The sequence below is a fragment of the Hemitrygon akajei genome, chromosome 3, assembly GCF_048418815.1.
Source record: "Hemitrygon akajei chromosome 3, sHemAka1.3, whole genome shotgun sequence".
NCBI lineage: Eukaryota > Metazoa > Chordata > Chondrichthyes > Myliobatiformes > Dasyatidae > Hemitrygon > Hemitrygon akajei.
Window position 1 is genome coordinate 123220652 of NC_133126.1, and position 20677 is coordinate 123241328.

Here is a 20677-nt window from a genome sequence, read left to right on the forward strand (position 1 = left end):
TAAAGGTAGATAAGTCATCTGGACCAGATGGTGTATACTCCAGGGTTCTGAAAGAGGTAGCCGAAGAGATTGTGGAGGTGTTAGTAATGATCTTTCAGGAATCACTAGATTCTGGAATGGTTCCGAAGGACTGGAAATTTACCAATGTCACTCCACTCTTTAAGGAGGGGGGGGAAGAAGAAAGGGAATTATAGGCCAGTTAGCATGACGTCGCTGCTTGGAAAGATGTTGGAGTTTATTATTAAGGACAAGGTTTAGGGGTACTCGGGGGCACGTAATAAAATAGGCAAAAGTCAACATGGTTTTCTAAAGAGGAAATCTTGCCTGGCAAATCTGTTGGAGTACTTTGAGAAAATAACAGGCAGGATAGACAAAGGAGAGTCAGTGAATGTTGTTTATTTTGATTTTGACTAGTTACCGAATGTGAGGCTGCTGAACAAGGTAAGAGCCCATGGTGTTCCAGGAAAGGTACTAGTATGGCTAGAGCTTTGGCTGACTGGCAGAAAGCAAAGAGTGGGAATAAAAGGTTTTCGATCTGGTTGGCTGCCTGTGACTAGTGGTGTTCCGCAGGGATCAGTGTTTGGGATGATTCCTTTCACGTTGTATTCCAATGATTTGGATGAAGGAATTGATGACTTTTTGGCCAATTTTGAGGACAATACAAAGATAGGTGGAAGGGCAGGCCTTGTTGAGGAAACAAGGTGTCTGCAAAAGGAGTTAGATAGAAAGGGAGAATTGGCAGAGAATTAGCAGATGGAATATAATGTAGGGAAGTGCATGCTTATGCACTTTGGCAGAAGGCATAAAGGTATGGGCTATTTTCTAAATGGGGAGAAAATTCACTATTTAGGAGATGCAGAGGGACTTGGGAGTCCTTGTGCAGGATTCCCCAGAAGTAAACTTGCAGGTTGAGTCAGTGGTAAGGAAAACAAATGTAATGTGAGCAGTCATTTCAAGAGAACTAGAATACAGGAGCAAGGATGTAATGCTGAGGCTTTATAAGGCATTGGTCAGATCACACTTGGAGTACTGTGAGCAGCTTTGGGCCACTTATCTAAGAAAATATGTGCTGGCGTTGGAGAGGGTCCAGAAGAAAGTGATCCCAGATGTTTGATAGCTCTGGGCCTGTACTTGCTTGAGTTCAGTAGAATGATGGGGGAAACTCAATGTAACCTATCAAATATTGAAAGGTCTGGATAAAGTGGATGTGGAGAGGTGTATCCTATAATGGGGAAGACCAGGACCAGAAGGCACAGCCCCAGAATAGAGGGATGTCCATTTAGAGAAATGAACAGGAATTTCCTTAGCCAGAGGGTGATGAATCTGTGGAATTCATTGCTGCAAACGGCCATGCCAGCCAAGTTATTGGGTATATTTAAGGCAGGGGTTAATAAGTTCTTCATTAATCAGGACATCAAAGGTTACTGGGAGAAGGCAGGAGAATGGGGGTTGAGAGGGTTAATAAATCAGCCATGATGGAATTGAGGAGCAGACATAATGGGCTGAATGGCCTAATTCTGCTCCTAGTATCTCTTGTGGGTTAGCATGGTAATGACCACATGATTTTGAACAAGGCGCTTCATTTCTGGCATCTTTACATTGCAGTAAAGAGGATTTAATATTTAACTGGCTCATATTTCCAGCAGGCAAAGACTTTGGTTAGTAACAGTGTAGTGTGTTTATCTGATATCCATGCTTAAACAGTCCACTGATGCAGACTGCCAAGATACAAGCAATAAATCGTTTGTGTTTTTAGAACAAAACCCTCTCCATGACACTGCAAGACCTCTTCCTTAATAACAAGTACCTCACAAAATTCCCCCCCACCCCACCTGTACTCAGATGTATCCGAGTATACAACAGCATTCCAGAATACAAATTCTCTCCTCAATTTTTCTAGAAGATACATACACTTCACAGCCGCACTAGAACAAACATTGCCAAAAGGGTGAGAACAAACGTACCCTCCCCAGCAGGACTAGACACACATAGCCCCCCATCTGAACAAGAGCAGTCATGCTCTCTCCAGCAGTGCAGGAACACATAGGCCCTCCCTACCAGAACAAAGGTATCCTTCCCACCGGTACTGGGACACCAGTCCATCCCAGCAGTTAGAACACACTTTCCCTTCTATCATCCCCTCAAAACTAACCAAGGTCTGGGCCTGAGTACTTCCTTGCGCAACTGGATCCTTGATTTCCTCACTTGCAGACTCCAGTCAGTTTGGACTGGTAACAACATCTCCACAAACTCCACCAGCACCGGTGCACCACAAGACTGTGTGCTAGCCCCCTGCTCTGCTTACTCTGTATTTATAACTGTGAGGCTAAGTACAGCTCCAATGCCATACTTAAGTTTGCTGACAACTCCACTGTTGTTGGCCAAATCAAAGATGGTCGCAAATCAGCAGAGAGATTGAAAATCTGACTGAATGGTGTCAGAACAACTTCTCATTCAGAGTCAGCAAAACCAAAGGACTGATTACTGACTGCAGGAGAAGGAAATGGCAGTGCCATTATTTTTTAAAAAGTTTGCAAAGATGTCATCTAAAACTTTAGCAAACTTCTATAGATGAACAGTAGAAAGTATCTTGTCTGTTTGCCTGGATACACCAATGCCCTTGAAAGGGAAACCCTACAAAAAGTCATGGATATCGCCCAGTCCATCATGGATAAAACCCTCCCCACCAATGAGCACATCTACTTGGAGCGCTATCACAAGGAATCAGCATCCATCATCAAGGACCCCCCCACAATCCAGGCCGTGCTCCCTTCTCGCTACTGCATCAGGAAGGATGTACAGGAGCTTTAAGTCGTACACCACCAGGTTCAGGAACAGTTAATAGTCCTCAGCTACCAGGCTCCTGAACCAAAGTGGATAACTTCACTCACAACGACACTGAGCTGATTCCAAAACTTATGGGCTCACTTCCAAAGACTCTACAGCTCATGTTCTCAATATTTATTACTTATTTAATCTATTATCTTTATTTTGTTTTCTTTCTTTTTGTATATGCACTATTTGTTGTCTTTCTCACATTGGTTATTTGTTCATATTTGTGCAGTTTTTCAATGATTCAGTTGTGTTTTTGTAATTTCTCAATATGCCCACAAGAAAATAAATATCAGGGTAGTATATGTTCACACACACACACACACACACACACACACACACACACACACACACACACACACACACACACACACACACACACACACACACACACACACACACACACACACACACACACACACACACACCACCCCCCCCCCTCCCCCCCACCTTCCCTTCGGTACAGCCGGTTTAACTGAAGCAACGAAAGCGGTTGTTGCTGATCAAAAAAAATTGCACCCGGAATTGAAAGTCCCATCCGTGTAATCAAGGACATTAGTTACAAAGGCGAGGAATTCCGCTTCAAATTTATTGTTTTTAAGGTGGTGCTATAGTTTCCTGTTTTGTGAGGTGCATTATTTCCCCTATCTAACATTTAGGTAACAGCGTATATGCATGCACAACAAATTAAGCAATATTACCACAAATTAACAGATAATAAAATATATTCCAGAATATTGACCTATCTATATACATTTCAATATTGTGCAGAAGTCTCCAGCGCATTCTGTAAAGCGAGATGCTTTCAAAATATTGAAAAGTTTCTAAATAACAACAAAAATGACTATAAAGAGCAGTAAACAGTTAAAAGAAAAAAAGAAATCAAGTCAATATTTGGTGTGACCTCGTGCCCTTTAAAACTGCATCAATTCTGGTAGGTCCACTGTTACGCAACTTGATTAGAAAAACTGGCTGGTAGTTTGTTCCAAACATCCTGGAGAAGGTGCCAGAGTTCTTCTGTGCCTCTCTAGGTTATCGCAGACAGCCTCAATGATGTTGAGATCAGGGCTCTGCCCATCAGAAACCATGTAAAAATCTAAGACGTTTGCACAGTACTGTATAGTATGTCCTTCCAGTTACCAAATAACACTTAATACTACTGAGCTAGTACAAAGCTAGGTATTCTTATTTGTGTTTTCCATTCTCCTCCCTACTTTAACTGAAAAACGGTATTGTGCAAAAGTCTAAAGCATTACACACACACACACACACACACACACACACACACACACACACACACACACACACACACACACACACACACACACACACACACACACACACACACACACACACACACACACACACACACACACACACACACACACACACACACACACACACACAAAAATACCCTTGTCTTTGAACTTCTCTTGTCAGCCCTAGAACACCAGCCTCTTTGACTACAGTGCTGGAACACACACCCAGCATTACTGGAACACTTTGTTCCTGCAGCAGTACTAGAACACTGCCCCTCCCAATGTTACCAGTATAGGTATTCCTTCCCCAGCATTATAACAACAAATACCTGCTCCCCAATAGCAGAAGCCAGACTAGAATGTCACTCAGCAGTATTAAAATGCTACTTCCTCCCCAATAATGCCAGGAAACTTTACAGCACTAACACACATTACCCATTACCATGTCCTGTCTAAAACCAACCATATTCTGAGAACTTGCCATTCATAATCTGTTACTGAGAATGGAATACCCACTGAACTTTCGAGCTCAGTCTGAATACTAGGACTCTTACTTCAAACCTCATTTGGAAGTGCTATTCGGCGAAGGGTGAAAGTTACCACTGTAAAATTCTCCATTGACGAGCAGTTTTCCTTTACTCTATCCTGCTGTAGGTCTACGCTGTGGGCGGCTACGATGGCCACAATCGACTGAACAGCGTGGAATGCTACGACTCTTTCTCCAACCGCTGGATTGAGGTTGAGCCACTTAAAGAAGCCGTCAGCTCGCCAGCTGTTGTCAGCTGTATCAGTAAGCTCTTTGTGATTGGAGGAGGACCTGATGACAACACGTGCTCTGATAAGGTTGGTTTCAAACAAGGAATGACTAGTAATGACAGAGTCATGCACATGCATGTCAGAGTGTATGTTCACTGGGTTTATGATTTTTTTAAAATTTATATTCCATAAACAATATATAATAGCAGAAGTAGAAGTAGACAACTTGGCCCAACAAGTCCAGTCTGCCTTTCAGTCATGGCTGGTATCTTTTTCTCAATTCCATTCTTCCGCCTTCTTTCTGTAACCCTTAACACCCCCTATTAATCTCTGCCTTAAATATATAACCATTAACCTGGCCTCCATAGCCCTCTGTGGCAACAAATTCTATAGTTTTATCACACTAGATGGAGAAATTCCTCTTCTCTGTTCTCCCAGCAGAACTTGTTGTAGGGGTTCCTTAGCCAAAGCCTTCGGCAGTTTTGACATGAAGGGAGAGAGGAAGAGGAGAGCCATCCACAGTACCACCTATTGAGGCAGAGAGGGCCTCAAGATGGCTGTGGCTCAAAAGAGGGGAGCCATGGAGTCATAAGTAGCTAGCAATCTGGACACGAGCTGGGGTCTGATCAGCCCCGGCTGGGTCACCTGGAGGAAGGTGTATGATGTTGAAAGACCCGAAACACCCGATGATTCCAGGAACATCACTGAAGATGCTTCCAGAGGCATCAGTAGATGTATGTACACGGTATAGGTATGTGACTTTATTCCAAGGCTGTGCCCTCAGATTCTACACTCCAACTAATGGAAATTTCTTCTCCGCATCCACTCTATCCAAGTCTTTCAGTGTTCATTAGGTTTCAACGAGATCCCCCCTTATCCTTCTGAGTTACACTGAGGACAGGCCCAGAGACACCAAAGACCCCACATACACTAAAACACGAGATTAAGCTTTATTTATCGCATGTACATCGAAAACATACAATGAAATGTGTCGTGTGTCACGTCAAATCAGCGAGGATTGCGCGGGGCAGCCCGTACGTACCACCATGTTTCCACCACCAGCATAACATGGCCACAGCTCACTAACCCGAACGGTGTTTTCGGAATATCTGAAGAAACCGGAGCACCTGGTCACTGGGAGAATGTACAAACTCTTTACAGGCAACGGAAGAATTAAACCGCAGGCTGGCGCTGTAGAGCAATACAATTACGGCTACGCTACCGTGCCACTCCACAGATAGAGAACATAAAACAGGACAGCACAGGAACAAGCCCTTGGCCGCACAATGTTAAATTAGTCATCAAATGTCTAAGCTAAGCTAGTCCTTTCTTGTCAACACAATGTCCGTTTCCTTCCTTTTCCTGCACCTTCATGTGCCTATCTTAGTCTCTTGAAAGCCCCTGTTGTATCTGCCTCTGTCATCACCTCAGGCACCCCCCACTCTGTGTGGGAAAAATATACTGGTTGTCTGTCTATGCCTCTCGTCATCTTATAAACTTCAATCAGATCTCCCCTAAGCCTTGGCCACTCCCGAGAAAACAACCCAAGTTTGTCCAACATCTCTTAACAGTACAGAGCCACTAATACAGTCAGCATCCTGATAAACCTCCTTTGCACCCTCTCCAAAGCCTTAACACCTTTCCTGTAATGGGGCTGGTAGAACTGTTTGCAATTCTCCACACGCAGCCCAACAGGAGTTTTATAAAGCTGCAATAAAATGTCATGCCTCTTCCTCAACTATAGAAGGCAAGCATGCTGTATGCCTTCTTTACCATCTATTCTGTCTGTTTAGCCCCCTTCAGGGAGTTAGACTTAGATCCCTAAGATCCCTCTGTATGTCAACATGGTTAAGGTCTTGCCGTCTTTCCGTTTGATCTCTGAAAGTGCAGCACTTCACATTTGGCACGTTAAACTGTCTGTTGTTTCTCCGACTGATCTGTATCCCACTGTGTCTTACTGGCAAACCTCAGCACTATCCACAGCACCACATGCTTTGTATCATAAGCAAGCTTACTAACCCACCAATCTTTTATCTAGGTCTTTTATACATAATCAGTGGCCACTTTATTCGGTACCTCCAGAGTGTATGTTCACAGTTTTCTTATGCTATAGCCTATCCATTTCATGGTTGGATGTTGTTGTGCTCAGAGATGCTCCTCTGTTTTAACAGGTGGTCATTTGAGTTACTTTTGCTTTCCTGTCAGCTTGAGCCAGTCTGGCCATTTTTCTCTGACCTCTCATCAACAAGGCATTTTCACCCACAGAAATGCTGCTCACTGGGAGGTTTTTTCTTCCCCACACCATTCTGTAAACTCTCGAGACTACTGTGTTTGAAAATCCCAGGAGGTCAGGAGCTTGGGAGATCCTTGAACCACCCCTTCTGGCACCGTTCCACAGTCAAAGTCACTTAAATCACATTTCTTCCCTATTCTGATGTTTGGCCTGAAAAACAACTAAACCTTTTGAGCAAACACGAGGAAATCTGCAGATGCTGGGAATTCAAACAACAGCACACACAAAATGCTGGTGGAACACAGCAGGCCAGGCAGCATCGATAGGGAGAAGCGCTGTTGATGTTTCGGGCCGAGACCCTTCGTCAGGACCTTTTGACCGTGTTTACATGCTTTTATGTGTTGTGTTGCTGCCACATGATTGTAGATATTTACATTAACGAGGAGGTATACAGATGTACCTAATAAAGTTGCCAATGAGTGTATATCAGAGGTTCCAGCATGGATCTTTGCTGAACACCAATAATATAGACCTCCAGCCAGAATAAGGTCCCATTTACCATTACCCTCTGTCTTCTATGGGCAAGTTAATTCTGAATACAAATTGCTAATTTACCATGGATCCTAATCTTTTGGATAAGCCTCCCATGAGGGATCTAGTCAAGCACCTTACCCCCTTCATCAATCGCCTTTGTTACCTCGTCGAAAATCTCACTGAAGTTAGTCAGATGCAACTTGTGGCTGCACAGTCATGTTGACTGTTGAAGTCACCCAAAACAACAACCCTGTTGTTCTTGCACCTTTCCTGAAACAGACAGCAACCCTGTTGTTTTAGCCCTAATCTTCCTGCATATCTGCCGATGACAGGGGGGTTGTACATCCCCATCAGCATGATTGCACCTTTCTTATTTTGAAGTTTTAGCCATATGGACTCAGTGAATGAGCCCTCCATTCCATCCCCTGCAAAAGCAGCTGCGATATTGTTCCTGATTGATTTGGCAGCTCCCCCTCCCCCTTTACCTCCTTCTCTATCTTCATGAAAACATCTAAACCCTGGAACATTAGGCATCCATTCTCAACTAAGTCTCTGTTATTGCTGCAACATCATAGTTCCACATGCTGATTTATGTTCTAACTTCATCACCCTTACTCATAATACTCCTAGCATTAAAATACACATTTCAACCGTTCTGTCCCATTGTATCTATTACCTTATTCCTAACTGTTCTCTCTGATCATGACATCCTCCTTCCTCTCAATCACTCCAAATTCTTGTGTGATGCTCTGGGTTCCCATTCCCCTGCAAAACTAAAAGTTCTCGAGTAGCACCTGCGAATCTCCCAGACAGCATCTCCAGTTAAGGTGCAATCCGTCCCTTTTGTGAAGGTCACCCCTGCCCAAGAAGAGGTTCCAGTGATCCAAGGACTTGGAACCCTGCTGCTGCATCTGTTCCTCAGCCGCTCAGTCACCTGTTCTGCCTTTCTATTCCTGCCCTGTAGTTCCTGAGAGCATCCCAGTGAATCTTCTCTGAACCCTAAAGTCAGCGCATCTTCCCTTGAGTATGGGGCCCATGTGTTATGGCCAGGTCTAGCTTTAGGAGTATGTTATTTGAGCAAGTGGGGCATAAATATGCATGTAACTCCACATACACACACACACACACACACACTTACACACACACACACACACATACACACACACACACTCACATACACACACACACACACTCACATACACACACACCCCCACACTCACATACACACACACACCCACACTCACATACACACACCCCCACACTCACATACACTTACACTGACACCCACACACCCTTACACAGATACACACACACACACACACACACACACACTTACACAGATACACCCCCACACTCACATACACTTACACTGACACCCACACACTCACACACACTTACACAGATACACCCCCACACTCACATACACTTACACTGACACCCACACACACATACACAGATACACACACACACATTTACATAGATACACCCCCACACTCACATACACTTACACTGACACCCACACACACTTACACAGATACACACACACATTTACACAGATACACCCCCACACTCACATACACTTACACTGACACCCACACACTCACACACACTTACACAGATACACCCCCACACTCACATACACTTACACTGACACCCACACACCCTTACACAGATACACACACACACACACACACACACACACTCTTACACAGATACACCCCCACACTCACATACACTTACACTAACACCCACACACACACACTTACGCAGAAATACCCACACACACACTTACACAGATACACCCCCACACTCACATACACTTACACTGACACCCACACACTCACACACACTTACACAGATACACACACACTCACACACACTTACACAGATACACCCCCACACTCACATACACTTACACTGACACCCACACACCCTTACACAGATACACACACACTCACACACACTTACACAGATACACCCCCACACTCACATACACTTACACTGACACCCACACACACTTACACAGATACACACACACACATTTACACAGATACACCCCCACACTCACATACACTTACACTGACACCCACACACACTTACACAGATACACACACACACATTTACACAGATACACCCCCACACTCACATACACTTACACTGACACCCACACACTCACACACACTTACACAGATACACACACACACACACACACACACACACACACACACACACACACACACACACACACACACACACACACACACACACACACACACACACACACACACACACACGCGTAACTGTTTGCATGTAATGAGAAACAAGTAAGACCCTTCCAGCCCTTCAAGCTGCGCTGCCTAGCAACCCCCAATTTAACCCCAGCCTAATCACAGGACAATTTACAATGACCAATTAACCTACCAACCTACTGTGGGAGAGAACTGAAGCACCCGGAGGAAACTCGCGCAGTCCCAGGGAGAACATACAGACTTTTTACAGACAGTTGGGGGATTTGAACCCAGGTCGTGGTACTGTTGAAGATTGTGCTAGCCACTGCCCTCCCATGTTGCCCCTGTGCCACAGTGGGTAAACTGCTGCCCTGCAGCTCCAGCGACCCGGGTTCAATCTTGGTATCTGTTGTTGACTGTGTGGAGTTTGCACGTTCATCCATTGCCAGTTTTCTCCCCAGGTGCTTCGGTTTCCCTCCACATCCCACTGATGCGTGAATTCACAGGGTAATCGTCCACTATAAACACTCGTAGGCGAGTGGCAGAATCCGTCAGGAGTGAATGGGAGGGTGGGATTGGTGAAAAACGGGTGTTTGATGGTGACATAGAGTCAGTGGGCAAAGGGCCTGTTTTCATGCTGCATCTCTCTGTTGACATATCCATGCTTGCACACACGGTCTTATACAGAATCACGCAGACCATGTTTATCAGGGGGCACAGTGATTACGCTTATCAGTGAAGGCTGATCCTCTCCTTCCAGACATGGTAATGAAGGGAGTTGTTAGTGTTTCATGCTCTAATCTGCTTCTTTAATCTTCACCGATAAAGACACTAAAGGAGACTGTTCTTCATGAGGTTCACATTAACTTCCAATTAATCCCTGTTTTTATTTACTGTAAGACCATAAGGTATAAGATATCCGGGTCAGGAGCAGCATCTCCAACACCATCACACTGAGCACGGGGGCTCCCCAGGGCTGTGTGCTCAGTCCACTGCTGTTCACTCTGCTGACCCACGACTGTGCTGCAACACACAGCTCGAACCATATCATCAAGTTCGCCGATGACACGACTGTGGTGGGTCTCATCAGCAAGTACGACGAGTCAGCTTACAGAGAGGAGGTGCAGCGGTTAACAGACTGGTGCAGAGCCAACAACCTGTCTCTGAATGTGAACAAAACAAGAGATGGTTGTTGACTTCAGGAGGGCACAGAGTGACCACTCCCCGCCTAACATCGATGGCTCCTCGGTAGAGGTCATTAAGAGCACCAAATTTCTTGGTGTTCACCTGGCGGAGAAGCTCATCTGGTCCCTCAACACCAGCTCCATAGCAAAGAAAGCCCAGCAGCGTCTCTACTTTTTGTGAAGGCTGAGGAGAGTCCATCTCCCACCCTCCATCCTCATCACATTCTACAGAGGATGTATTGAGAGCATCCTGAGCAGCTGCATCACTACCTGGTTCGGAAATTGTACCATCTCGGATCACAAGACCCTGCAGCGGATAGTGAGGTCAGCTGAGAAGGTCATCGGGGTTCTCCGGGGTGTCCAGAGAGGACACCAGTCCTCATCAAGGGATCAGCAGTGGAAAGGATGAGCAGTTTCAAGTTCCTGGGCGTCAACATCTCTGAAGGTCTATCCTGGGACCAACATATTAATGTAATTACAAAGAAGGCACAAGAGTGACTATATCTCATTAGGAATTTGAGCAGATTTGGTATGTCACCAAAGACTTTAGCAAATTTCTACAGATGTACCGTGGAGGGCATTCTAACTGGTTGCATCACCATTTGGAATGGAGGGGCCACTGCACAGGATCAGAAAAAAGCTGCAAATTCAGCCTGCTCTAACATGGACACAAGCCTCCCTAGAATCAAGGACATCTTCCAAAGGTGATGCCTCGAAAAAGGAGGCATCCATCATTCAGGACCTCCATCACCCAGGACCTCTTCTCACTACTACCATCAGGGGCAATGTACAGGAGCCTGAAGACACACACTCAATGTTTTTGGTACAGCTTCTTCCCCTCTGCTAATAGATTTCTAAATGGACAACGAACACACGTACACTACCTCAGAATTCATTTTTACTCTCCTTATGTTCTACTTATTTAACTTAAATATCTAAATATGTCTTACTATAATTTATAGCTTTTTATTATTATGTACAGCTGCTGCAAAACTGCAAATTTTATGACACTGCGCTGGTGATAATAAACCTACTTCTGATTCATTGTACTACAGAACCATAAAGGGCAAGAGCACACCAGGCTCTCTTCCAAGTGTATTATTAGCTGGTCGTAAATTGGTCGGTTACAGTGGGTTCACCTTAGATGTCTCTTAGATAGTCTGTTCTTGTTCCTGATCACTCTTGCTAAGTGCATATACAGTGCTGTGCAAAAGTAGTATAGATTTGATATAGTTTTGTACTGTTTACTGCTCTTTATAGTAAGTTTATTGAAAGTAGGAAGCTTATAATTTCATTACTTTTGGAAGCATCTTTGCTTTACAGAATTTTTCTTACATATGCCTAAGAATTTTGCACAGTACTGTATTATGCAAAATGAAATGTTTCAGTATCTATCTGTTTACTTATTAATGTAACAATGTAAATATTACTGTTTTATGATACCTATATATATTTGTATATATATCTACAATGCCTGTACGTGTTTTAGTATCTTTACAGTAGTTCTTTGCATATTTGTGTTATAGTTGATTTTCACAGTTACTGTGAATATAATCACACATTTCCTTCAGTAGCCTTACATGTATATTTAATTATTAACGTATCTGTTCCATTTGGGCACATCCTGAGGTCATGAAAGATGCCATACAAACGCAGGTATTTATTTTCTCCAACAGGTTCAGTGTTATGACCCCACGACTAGTGTTTGGCTGCTGCGTGCCCCCATTCCCATTGCTAAACGATGTATTACTGCGGTTTCCTTGAATAACCTTATATACGTGGCTGGGGGTCTGACCAAGTCCATCTACTGCTACGATCCAGTCGAGGACTACTGGATACATGCAGTGAATACCTTCAGCAGACAGGTAATCATTATATCATCTGTTCTGAGGGATATTTTCACAGCACTTCTACTGTGTAAGTGTCCATCATGTGATCTCATTGCATTGTTCCTAATTTTCTCAGAATTCTGAAAATTCTCAGAATTTTCTCGAATGTTTTCTCTGAAAACAATGAGATGATCTCTAGTCTGTCATTCTGTATCCTGTCTTAACTGATTTCAGCAAATTGGCAACAAGGGTTAATGGAATTGGCATCAACCAATGGTATTTTCTACTTTAGTGTTTGTCACTAATTCGGATAGTATTAATCAAGAATTTCAGTGCTTCCTAACAGTGATTTTACAATTCATTTTAGTACTAAGGAGAATTGTAGAGATTGCATTTTTCCCAGTATCATCACGTCATACTTGTGTGTGACGAGTATACTGAAACAAAAAATTCCCGGGTCAAACACGTGGAGTAGGAGACTGAAACCAGCTACAACTGCTTTGATTTTGAGCCGGGAATATTTGTTCAGTGTGAATGCTGAGGTAAATTCAGCAAGGGGGAGAGTGACATGGCAGAGAAACCATAGAGGAAAGCAGACAAAGTGGAACGTAAGAAGCATTTTGAATATAGAGGGACTGGGTGCTTTTGGTAACCTATAGAGTAAGTTAGGAGGCTGTTCTCATTTCTACTAACCTGCTTCCACTCATTATCTCATCCCAGACAGTATCTTACTTTAACTCTGCTGATGCTGTTTGGATCAAAAACTGGGTGTCATTGAATGAAACATCCAACAAGAATACACGCACTACTTTATTATTTCTGTTTTTGCTCTATTTATTTAATTCAACTTTTTAATATAGACTTACTGTAACTCCATTATTTTCTATATTTATCACGTATTGCATTGTACTGCTGCCGCAAAGTTAATAAATTTCACGACACCTGCCGGTGGTATGAAACCTGATTCTCATTCTGATCTTTGCAGGCATACTTATCTGCAGCATCGTAGAGCTACTGCCTCACAGGTCCAATCGACCCCTGGTACAGTCAGTCCAGGCATCACAGTAGATTACCATTAGAATGCAGGGCTGTGGGGAGAATAAAAATGGGATAACTGTAAGACGGGTGTCTTATGGTCACTACTGTTTTGGGCTGTATGGCCCATTTCCATACTCTGAAACTTTTGGACTCTACTAAAGATGGAATAGAACATAGAACAATATAACACAGGAACAGACTGTTCCAACCATGATGGTTGCCAGACTAAATAAACACCTAAAGTGTTCCATTCTACCTCAACAAGGTCCATATGCCTCCACTCTCTGCTTATTGACGTCTCTATCTTAAAACACCTCTGGCCACATTTGCCTCTACCACCATCCCTGGCTGCTCATTCCAGGCACCCACCACTCTTGTGTAGTAATAAAAGAGAACTTGCCTTATGCATCTCCTTTGAACTTAACCCTTCTTACCTCAAATGCATGCCTTTGAAAAAAGATACTGACTGGCTATTCTATCCAAGCTTCTCATAATCTTATAAACTCAGGTTTCCCTTCATCCTCCACTGATGAAAAATGCCATTTAAGAGAAGTTCATAGACTATCAGTTGTTACATTCACTGATAATAGGTAACTGAGTTACCAAATGTTGTGGTCTTTTATAAACTGATTTTTCAAACATTCTGTTTTCTCTGTGACACACAGGAGAGTTGTGGGATGTCGGTATGCAATGGGAAGATCTACATCTTGGGTGGCAGAAAAGAAACAGGAGAGGCCTCTGATACCATCACATGTTACGACCCAGCAACAGGAATCATCACAGCAATGGCAGCCATGCCCAGGCCCATTTCCTACCATGGCTGTGTGACAATCCACCGATACAATGAAAAGTACAGGCCTTGAAATAAGATCTCCAGCTCCCACCCAATGCCAAGTGGTAGAGAGAGACAACCTAACTAAAACTTCCTCTGGAGGAATGGAGTCTGCCTCTGAGGGTTCTATATAAGACAATTATTTTCTTGTAGCACATTCTTAAAAAAATTATTGAGCCTCGTTTCAAGCATTTTATGATATTGATATTGTTATAGATCAGAATCTATTTCCTGAGTTCCCAGTGGTAAGAATACCAAATCTGTGGCACTGCAGGCAGTTATGCCACTTGCCCACGTGCCTGCGTCCCTTAGATAATTCTGGACTGTGAATCGTCCATTCAGTTACAGTGACACATATCTCTTGATCCAATATATCAAGTGCTAATTTACTTTAAAAATACAAACATCGATAATGCATTAGTGCTGCTTCCTCCACCCATGCTGAGCTCATTGACTTCATTAACTTTGCCTCCAACTTCCACCCTGCCCTCAAATGTACCTGGTCCATTTTCTGACACCTACCTCCCCTTTCTTGATCTTTCTGTCTCCATCTCTATCTCTGGAGTCAACTTACCTACTGATTCTCACAGCTACCTGGACTATACCTCTTCCCACCTTGTTACCTGTAAAAACACCATCCCCTTCTCTCAATTCCTCCGTCTCTGCCATATCTGCTCTCCGGGTGAGCTTTTTCATTCTAGAACGAAGGAGATGTCCTTCTTCAAAGAAAGGGGCTTCCCTTCCTCCACCAACGATGCTGCCCTCACCCGCATCTCTTCCATTTCACGCACATCTGCCCTTACCCTATCCTCCCGCCACCCCACCAGGGATAGGGTTCCTCTTGTCCTCACCTACCACCCCACCAGCCTCTGCATCCAGCATGTAAGTCTCCATAACTTCCGCCATCTCCAACGGGATCCTACCACGAAACACATCTTTCCCTCCCCCCCCACTTCCTGCTTTCCACAGGGATCACTCCCTATGCGACTCCCTTGTCCATTCATCCCTCCCCACTGATCTCCCTCCTGGCAGATCGTTACAAATGGAACAAGTGCTACACCTGCCCCTACACCTCCTCCCTCATTACCATTCAGGGGCCCAAACAGGCGAGGTGACACTTCACCTGTGAACCTGTTGGGGTCATCTATTGTATCTGGTGCACCCACCGTGGCCTCCTGTGTATCAGTGAGACCCGACGTAGATTGGCTTCACTGACCACCTATGCCCAGACCACCATTTCAATTCCACTTCCCATTCCCATTCTGATATGTCAATCCATGGCCTCTTCCACTCTCTTACTTTCGGTAGTACTTCCCCCCACCTTCACTATTCCCAATTCCCTTTTCCCTCTCACCTTATCTCCTTGCCTGCCCATCACCTCCCTCTGGTGCTCCTCCCATTTTCTTTTCCATGGCCTTCTGTCGTCTCCTATCAGATTCCCCCTTCTCCAGCTCTGTATCTCTTTCACCAATCAAATTCCCAGCTCTTTACTTCACCCCTTCCCCTCCCAGTTTCACCTATCACCTTGTGTTTCTTCCTCCCCTCCCCCCACCTTCTAACTCTTGACTCCTTATTTCTCTTAAGCCCCGATGAAGCGTCTCGGCCTGAAGCATCGACTACACACTTTAACATAGATGCTGCCTGGCCTGCTGAGTTCCTCCAGCATTTTGTGTGTGTTGCTAGAGAAAGAAACAGTTTTCTTACATTGAAGAAGCAAGGGATTCAGAAAAAAAGTCCAAGGCTATTTAATCCAAGTGGAAATGTCATGTTTGATCTGGTTAGAGAGGTCTTTGCGTCAAAGACTCTGAAGCCTGTCCAAACACATGAAAGCATCTATGTCACCTTGATGTTGATGGTAGCTTCAGAGTGGCTCGCTGGTAAAGCTGCGAGGAAGTCATTTCTTTCACCGTTTGCTCTTTATTGAGGCTGATGACAAGAAAGTTTTGGACATGATGCATAAGAGACCCCGCCTCCCCCTCCCCCCCCCCCCCCAACAACATCAGTTTCCTTCTGTTTCGAAGAGCACATAAGAAAAGGCAATGATTAGTGAGAGATGATCCCATATAGTGAGGTTTAAGAAAGTCCACTCACATGTCTCCTCATCATTGAGCACAGTACACCTGTGTCTGAGTGGAGTTTGCACGTTCTCTCTGTGACTGTATGGGTTTCCTGCGGGTGCTCTGGTTTTGTTCCACATCACAAATTCATGAAGGTGGGTATGTTAGTTGGCTGATGTGAATTGCCCACATTGTGTAGTTGAGTGGTAGAATTTGTGACATTGATTGGAATGTGGGCAAGTAAAATGGATTGGGTAGGATTAGTGTAAAAATGAGTGTATCATGTGATCAGTATTATGGGCATTATTTCCAACATAATGGAAGACACAGTATAAAAGATAATTTCCAATAATGTTTAAGAGAAAATTAATAAAACGATTAATATTGCCATAAGATCACCAAATCTAGCAATTTAATGTATGATACCTTCACCAAGCCTAGGTAATTTCTATTTTCACAGCACTTGATTCATGATTTGAACTTCCTGACCCCAATTTGGAGATCTTGTTTTTTAAAATTGGAACTCCAATAACTATTTGCATCACTGGGAACTTTAGAATGCATGGAATTGATTACAGGAGTATGTAAAACCAATACATCATATGTTGCAAGGTGAATCAAGAACTTTTAGGTTTGGAAGTTGGATCAAGCTGGGTGACTTAAGAGATGGGTGAGAAATGGACTTGGCACATCGCCTGCACAGATCTGTATTTTGCATCTTTTTGAGTATTCTGTTAAAGATATTTGTTTTTCTCTTTTGTTCTCAGCCGGAGGTTGGGAAGCATTAGAAATATCTGAACTTGGAATTGGTTAACTAATCTTTGATAATTGGCTTACAGTATCCGTCTGATCAAAAGGGTGTGCACATTCACGACTATGGAAGCTAAAATGTCTGCAGTCCGGCAGAAAATTGTATAACACGGAGTTTTATTCACGGCTAAACACTCACCCAAATAATATCTTTAATTATCTAAGTGGAATACCTGGTGCTTGAAAGCAGCAAGAATTGCAAAACTTGGGTTTCTGTCTGTGGACTATCACCCTGCTGCCTTTCCTAGCTCTCCACTTCTGTCAAGGAAATATTCAAAATGCACTATGTTGGGTGACTTCAGTTTATATATGCTTTTTATTTAACTTAATTATTTTATGTTTTTGTATATATTATTTTAATGTTCAGCTCAGCGACGGTTTTATTGTAAATAATGTCTTGCTACATTACGCTATTTCTAGTGCACAGCTCAGTGAGGAATTGCTATTGATGAGCACATACTGAGATCTGAATTTGGCATAAGCATTCTATAGGAGTGAAGTAAGAGTATTAATGACTCAGTCACAAAGGTCAAATGGAGCTGTTATTTTTGCCACAACAAGCCATTAATTTTGCCTTTTTTTATTTTTGGATTTATCTAAAAACAAACTATCTTGGGAGGAGACAAACTCTGAATTGGAGTAAAGTGCCTGTTGAATTAGTGGCCATTGATTTGTTCGAGGAGCAATTTGGGCAGACTGCTCCCAGTGCAACAGCCAGTTAGTGGAATGGGTCTGTGAGCCCAGAAGAAAGGGCCAGTCATTGGTGTTCTGGTCCCTATTACTGACGTATGCCTTGTGAACCTGGTAAATTGATTAATAGCATGCAGGAGGCTGCGATGACATGTACAGCTTCAGAGAATGCAGTGGAGATGGAAATGTTGTTCCCCATTTGCCAGGAGTTAGTCTTCTGACAGATAGATCAGAAGAGTTAGTCTTCTGACAGGTAGGCCAGATAGACTTAATAAGAGATGATTGATAATGCCAGAGTAAACAACTTGCTTAAACATAATGAATTCTCGGCTGAGCTTTTGGTGGAAGAATGGTCAGGCAGAATCTAAGGAGAATGAGATAAAGCAATGCAGAGAAAGAGATTTCATCAGAGAAACAATAGGCAAGGAATGTGTGATATTAATGAGACTTAGCCATAACTCCAGCCCCAGCACTGGATGTTGTTATCCTTTACAATTATATTTTATACTCCTGACATAACCCAATGGCCTCAATGTGCCGTTAGCAAATGAAAATCTTACAGCCTAGAGGCTTGCATGGCTCTTAACTTTGAGCAAAAGTCAACATTTGCTATCCCTAAACTCTTCATGGAGTGTTACAGCAGAACAGTATTATTAGGATCTCAGTGCAACTTTGCCGGATGGTAAGATATGGCAGGAGAGATTTTGCTTAAGTGCACTGAGAATGTGCAGTCAAAGTAATAACCAGACCCATTCAGGGCTGCTGAGACCTTGAAGGCAGATCTATGACTGAGCCTGTGCCTTTTGTGAACGGTCTTTACCGTCCCTATTTCAGGATTGCAAAGTAGGTAGTTATCACATTTTGCACATTTTGTTGTATGTTGTGCTTCTCTCTATGTATAATCTTCTGCACTGTCTTGCTACATTCTTGAGGTGGTTGTATTTCAGTTGTACAAGACAAGAATATTTTTGTGTAAACTGCTGGAATGCATAATGTCAATTTGGTGCATGATGTACAAGAAGCATGAGTCTTTGCGTTAATTAACTGACAGTGATGCACAGTATGGTTGTGGCTGTTACAGTATATCCACCAACTGCCCTGTAATCTGGATGAAAATGCAAATAGTGTGTATTACAAATTCAGCAAATATTAAGTACTTTTAAATAACTCCAATCAGGAAGGCTCAAGCTGATTTAGTTTCCTTAATGGTTTAATCATAGAATTTGGATTCATTAATTAGATTTCAACTAGTGGTTCACTAGTTATCCATTCTTCTACATAAAGCAATCTGTACTTTATGGCTAGATTCCAACCTGGGTAGCTCTCTTCCCAAGTATTCACTGTATGGAAAGTACCGACCTACAGTGTAAGTACGAACATTTAATCAGATCTGCTCAATAGCAAGGAAGAGAAGCTGTCATTTTGAGTTTGTATTTCAGAAGTAGTGGGTGTATATTTTGCAGAGGGCAAGGGACATTTTTTTTAAAGCTGTAAGTAACTGGTAACCTTTTTTTTATAAATAAATGAATTGCAAAATGGTTGTTATTTTTGTAACAGTTGGCTTGTCTTCAAGACAGAATATACTTTATATTTGTTATGTAAAGTGTATGTTGGATGTAGACAAACTTGTGTTTTGAGGGTTGTGCAGTATGTTTTAAGCTTGAAAAGAACAATGTGTAGAAAATGTGAAGTCAATAATGATATTCTAGTAGGTAGTGTCATCTAGATGTCCGATTGATGATGCATTGGATATTCTATCTCTGGGATTTTGGTAACGTTTTGGCCCTTTAGGCCACCAGTCTCTCCTTAAATCCTTGCATTGCTTTCTTTTTTTTAATGTGCTCCTTTAAAAGCCACTTTTTTGAGCAAGGATTGATCATCAAAATCATAATAAAGCTCTTTTTGATGGTGGTATTGTTTTGTTCAATTATATTCTTGAATGATAGCCCAGATGTCTATCAGCGTAATTGCTGAACCAACAATCCAAAAATTGAGCTCAAATTCCACTGTGACAGCTGGGGAATTGAAGAAGCAAACCAGTTATTGGCATCGATTTTTTTTAAAAAACTAGCTGACTAATGTCCTTCCACAAAGAAAATTTGCTGTCCTTGTCCGATCTAGTCTTTATACAACCTCAGACCCACCGTTATTGTTAACTCATTAATGCCCTTTGAAATTTCTCAGCATGCTACTCAGCAGTACAATAACCACTACATTCAAATAATAAAACTGGTCAGACCGTTTGGCATCAGTTCAGACACCAAATGAGGCAAAGTCCTTCCAAGCCAATCTTAGAAAGCCTCCATTTGCATCTGGGAGTTAGTGTCTTAAGTTGACTGACTGACTGACTGACTAGTTAACAACCTGACATAATTGTACACACATAACATGCTAG

General features: G+C 43.0%; 1 protein-coding gene across 2 annotated transcripts in view; it reads left to right on the top strand.

The window, feature by feature from the left end:
• The window catches only part of klhl24a (kelch-like family member 24a), a 35342-nt gene extending 15149 nt beyond the window's left edge, over positions 1–20193 (top strand). For both annotated transcript variants that reach the window (XM_073040752.1, XM_073040753.1), the window contains exons 5-7: positions 4746–4934; positions 12703–12891; positions 14559–20193. In XM_073040752.1, the coding sequence (XP_072896853.1) occupies positions 4746–4934; positions 12703–12891; positions 14559–14756 (576 nt within the window). In that variant the 3' untranslated portion in view covers positions 14757–20193. The remainder of the gene's footprint in view (positions 1–4745; positions 4935–12702; positions 12892–14558) is intronic.
• The last annotated feature ends 484 nt before the right edge of the window (positions 20194–20677 follow it).